This window comes from Miniopterus schreibersii (assembly GCF_964146895.1).
Source record: "Miniopterus schreibersii genome assembly, chromosome: 9".
Classification (NCBI taxonomy): domain Eukaryota; kingdom Metazoa; phylum Chordata; class Mammalia; order Chiroptera; family Miniopteridae; genus Miniopterus; species Miniopterus schreibersii.
In genome coordinates, this window is record NC_138118.1 from 6,300,923 (window position 1) to 6,305,963 (window position 5,041).

General features: G+C 40.2%; 1 protein-coding gene across 1 annotated transcript; it reads right to left on the reverse strand.

Moving 5' to 3' along the window:
• Positions 1 to 3,850: 3,850 nt before the first annotated feature.
• Positions 3,851 to 4,804, reverse strand: LOC308561705 (olfactory receptor-like protein OLF3; the record flags this gene model as incomplete). Its single annotated transcript, XM_081147099.1, has 1 exon — positions 3,851 to 4,804. One exon carries the CDS (start codon positions 4,802 to 4,804, stop codon positions 3,851 to 3,853), a length of 954 nt encoding a protein of 317 aa, XP_081003225.1.
• Between the last annotated feature and the right edge of the window lie 237 nt (positions 4,805 to 5,041).

The following is a 5,041-nucleotide window of genomic DNA, read 5'->3' on the forward strand; positions in this document are numbered from 1 at the left end:
CTCTCATAAATAAGTTAAAGGAACTATTGGAAAAGATGGAGAGCATCATATTTGAAGAATTTTTATAGAGAATTGAAAACTATATGGAGGAATTAAATGGAAATGCTAGATATAAAGAGCACAGTAAGAGAAGTAAAGATCACTTACAACAGAGCCAAAAAAACCCACCACAATCAGTGAGGATAATGTTAAGGCCAAAATTAGCACACAGAGGGGAAAAATAATAATAATAAAGAGAGAGGAGAGCCTTCCAGAGTTGTGGGACAATATTAAACCATATATCATACATGAAATTAAAAATCACAGAAAGAAAATGGACACTAAAGAAGTTCAAAAAATATCTGAATAGGTAATGGATGAAAGTACAGTGAAGAAATTAAAGCACAAATCAAATAAATTCATCCAAATAGGATAACATACAAAAAAAACCAAACTAGAAACATCATATTGTAACTGTCTAAAAGCCAAAATTAAAGTAAAAATCCTGAAGGCAGCTTTAGATTAAAAAAAAAATACACCATATACAGAAGAACAAAGATCTAAATTACAGATTTCCTCTCAGAAATTATGCAAGGCAGGAGACAATGGAAGGGCATCTTTAAAGCCTTGAGGAGAGAAATAATGCCCACAAAGAATTCTATACATACAGAAAATAGCTTTTGAGATCGAAGGAGAAATAAAGACATTTTCAGACAAACAAGCAGAATGGGTATGTATCCATCAGATGTAGACCACAAGAAATGTTAATGGAAGTTCTTCAGAGGTCTTGGAAATATAATTCCCCTTATGAGGTAAGAAATGTAAAAAACAGGACTGCAATATTGTCTCACACCGGAATGGTAGGAAGCTGTTGAAGATTACTAGGGCCATTTGGAAAAACTAAGTGGCCAATTTGAATAGGTTCTGTGGTAGGCTAAGTAATGACCCCCAAAAGATGTCTATGCCTGGGTCCCAGAACATGTGAATATACTGCCTTACATGTTAAGAGGAATTTGCAGATGTATTTAAATTTTTAAAATTTTAAGGGAGACTATCCTGGATTATCTTAGTAGCCCCAATCTAATTGTAAGAATCCTTATAAGAGCAATGTGAGACCAGTATCAGAAGAAAGAGATGAGAAAATGGTAGTGGAGGATCAGAGGGAGACTTCCTGTGCTGCTGACCTCGCAGATGGAAGAAGGAACAAATAAGCAATGGAATGGACACTAGGAAAAGGCAAAGGGATTGTGCAATGAATAGTGAAGAAAATTCACAAACATTTAACCAGTAGAAAAAATGAGGATATAGCATCTCTACACATATTATCCTGCTTGAGGTCATACATATATTTGTATTTTTGACTTCTGACAAGTTTTCTTCTTTCATCCCTTTATCCTACATTTAATATAGAGTGTGTTCATGATGGTAAGTTTTACTGTTTATTCCACAAGTTACAGAACATTCAGAGAGAATCGTGACATTTTAGAGTAGATATGGGATCCACAAAAGAATTCCATTCTGGCCCAGCCGGCATGGCTCAGTGGTTGAGCATTGATCTAGGATCCAGGAGAGTGTGGTTCAATTCCCAGTCAGGGCACATGCCGGCGTTCCCAGCTCAATTCCCAGTCGGGGGCATGCAGGAGGCAGCTGATCAATGACTCTCTCATCACTGATGTTTCTATCTCTCTATCCCTCTTTCTTCCTCTCTCTGAAATCAATAAAGATATATTTTAAAAAAAAAAAAAAAAAAGAATTCCATTCTGGGAAAATATGTACTCCTCTGAAATGTTTTAAATCACATGACTTGACTTGACTTCTCTTGCTCCCTTGCCACTTTTTTAGTTCTGATTTCTCTAATGTCTCATTAATAATCGTGGAACAGCCTCCTAGCCAGTGTCTTTGGCTCCAATTTTTCTTCGTCTGTCTGATTGCTCAGGCTGATAATTCAAACATGTGAATTTTGTCATGCCATGCTCCAGCTTAAAAATCTTCACTGGTTTCTGTTGCTATTAAGGGTAAGTGATATTTTGATATCCGGTGTGCTGTGTGATCTCACCACCGTTTAGCTGCCTGCTTCATCTCCACTACTGCCTTCATCTTCTCTGCCCTGCAAAGGCAACTTCAAGACATTATTGAACTCTCCCCCTCTCCCCCAGCTCAGCACCTTTCACCGGTCAGCCTTTGCTTGAGTTGCTTGTTATCTGGGTCACTTGTCACTTTCCTGGTCTCCACCTGGACTTCTTCTGGTCCTTTGATTCAGGAAGACTTCTAAAATCACCCCCAAAGGCTTATTCCCTCTGTGAAACAACATTGCATTTTAACTGCTTCATTGTCTTTCATCCCACTGTGCAGTCCTATCATTACAAGACCTGTATCATATTGACAGCTGTGTCTCAAGAAACATTCATTGTTACAGACACATAGGAGACTCTCCTATAACATTTACCAATTTTACACCAAGAGATATATAGCCCAACAAATCATTAGCATTGACTTCTTTGAGATGTTTGCCTATATTGCAAACTTTAGAATTGGATTTTTAAAAGGTAAAATTAAAATACCAAAAGGGCTCTAGATTAAACGAGCCTTCAACTCCGCTTGAAGGGTGAGAGTGATAACGTGTTCCCAGATGGAAGAACTGCACAACAACTGACTTAAGAAGAGACGACAAGAAGAAAGCGTTCTGAGACATATCCATGGGAGGGAGAAGATGAGCTGCTGTCACATTCTTTCTCCTTCCCCTTCCTTATCCTGTATCCAGTTATTTCTTCCCCCTTTTACCTTATTTAACACAGGTTTTTTCTCAGAGGGGCAGTCCACTCTCAGACTATTCCAGCTCAGTAGATTTGCAAATATTGACAATGCTGTGAACTGTGTGCATAGGAGGGATGGGACAGGGTTCAACATGGTGACGAGAGGGTGGCTCTGCACAGATGACCAAACTATCCTGACTCCCAAATCCATGTGAAAGTTGTCTTATCTTTCATTGCCTTTGGCTGAGGAATCTTTCCTTTCTTACATAACTATGTATTTCATAATTTACGCATTATTTCTTATTTTATGTGCTTTTTGTTTCTAAAGTATCAGAACAAGAGGTAATAGATTTTTCAGTGAATGGACAGCATTAAGATTTAAATGAAACCACTTATATATGCAGTAAAATTCCTCTCAAAACTGTTTGTATAGTCAAGCACTGCCTGAAACATAGCTTTCCCTTGGCCAGCAATACCCACATGTACAAACGTTTACTTAGATTCCTATCAGTGTAAGAAAAGACCTTCAGTTGATGCTTCTCCACTGACTTACTTCCAGCTCTCAAACAAACACATTGTGTCCACATGAAATAGGTCCAGCACACAAGCATTTAATCAGCCTTGACAGCAACACTCTCCTCAGAATAGTGACTCACACAACACTGGATGTGGTTTCATATTCTATGCATTTGTTACAGTGAAATGTGAAAGTGATGTTTCCAATGGAAACACAGTAACCTTGTAGAAAATATGGATGAATAAGAACCAGCTGTCCAAATTAAGATCAATAAATAGGTCCATGACTGCAAAAAATGAAACAAATCAAAATAGCAAATGGTGTTTTCTTTAAATTACTCTCAGGCCATATTAACAAACATTAAGTGTGGGACGGTCCATGACAGCAGTGCTTAACTCCTCTGAACATGCTCCTGGGACATAAAAATAGCCCCATATCCAACACCCCAACCTAAACACACAAAACCTACTCCACATAACCAGTATACTTTCATCAGCTCCTTCCTGGTCACCACAGCAATGCAGCTGATGCCTGTCGTATCTGAGTTAAGTGGCAGAACACACAGGCAAAGTTCTTTTTTCTAAATGGTGCTCATGATTCATCAAGTTGCCAGTTTTGATGTTAATCCAGATAGTTGCCCTGATAGTTTCTGCCAGGCCCCCTTCACCTCCTTATTCCTTAAGCTATAAATCATGGGGTTCAACAAGGGCATCAAAATGGCATAGAAAACAGAGATCAACTTCTCCTGAAGGGCTGAGGGGCCAGAGTGGGGCTGGATGTAAGTGAAGATGGCCATGCCATAGCACAGGACAACCACTGTGAGGTGAGAGGCACAGGTGTGGAAGGCTTTCTTTCTTCCCTCTGTGGACCTGATCTTTAGGATGGTGGAGATGATCCTGATGTAGGACAACAGAACCAGGAAGAATGGTGACATCAGCAGGACAATACTAGAAACCATGATTGTGATCTCATTGGAAGAGGTGTCCACACAGGCCAGTCTGACCATAGCTAGGAGTTCACAGGATATGTGATCAATAAACTTGTTGGAGCACATGGGCAGCTGGAAGGTGATGGCAGTATGCACAAGAGAGTTGACAGAGCCACTGACCCAGGATGTGATGGCCAGCTTAGTACAGAGCCCTCCATGCATGATGACCAAGTAGCGCAAGGGATCACACACAGCCACATAGCGGTCATAGGCCATCACTGCCAGTAGAACAAACTCAATCCCACCCAACCCCAGGGAGAAAAATAACTGGGCCGCACAGCTCTCGAGTGGGATTGCTTTGTGTTCTGCAAGGAAGTGAACCAGCATCTGAGGGACAATGGTTGTGGCATAAGAGACATCAACAAGGGAGAGGTTGGTGAGAAAGAAATACATGGGGGTGTGGAGTCGGCTGTCCAATCTGATCAGAAGAACAATGAGGAAGTTCCCCAGCACTGTCACCATGTATGTGACGGAGAAGAGGACAAAGAGAGAGGCCTGAGTGTCCCAGTCACTGGACAGGCCAAGAAGAATAAACTCTCTCACCCACGTCTGGTTATCTGTTCCCATTAAAAAATGTGAGGGTTATTAATCTGCAGAGAGAGTCAGAATTAACATCAGATTTTTAATTAAAGAATGATAAGAATAACTTCTTAAAATAATATTTTATATGACCTGCCAGACATAACTATTCCAGGTCATTTGGGGACCACATGATAGGCTTGGTCCAATATGTGTTGTATCTACGGTACATGAGAGAGAAAGGGTGGCCCCTTCACAAAATCATGATGTGGTCTCAGTGAGTGA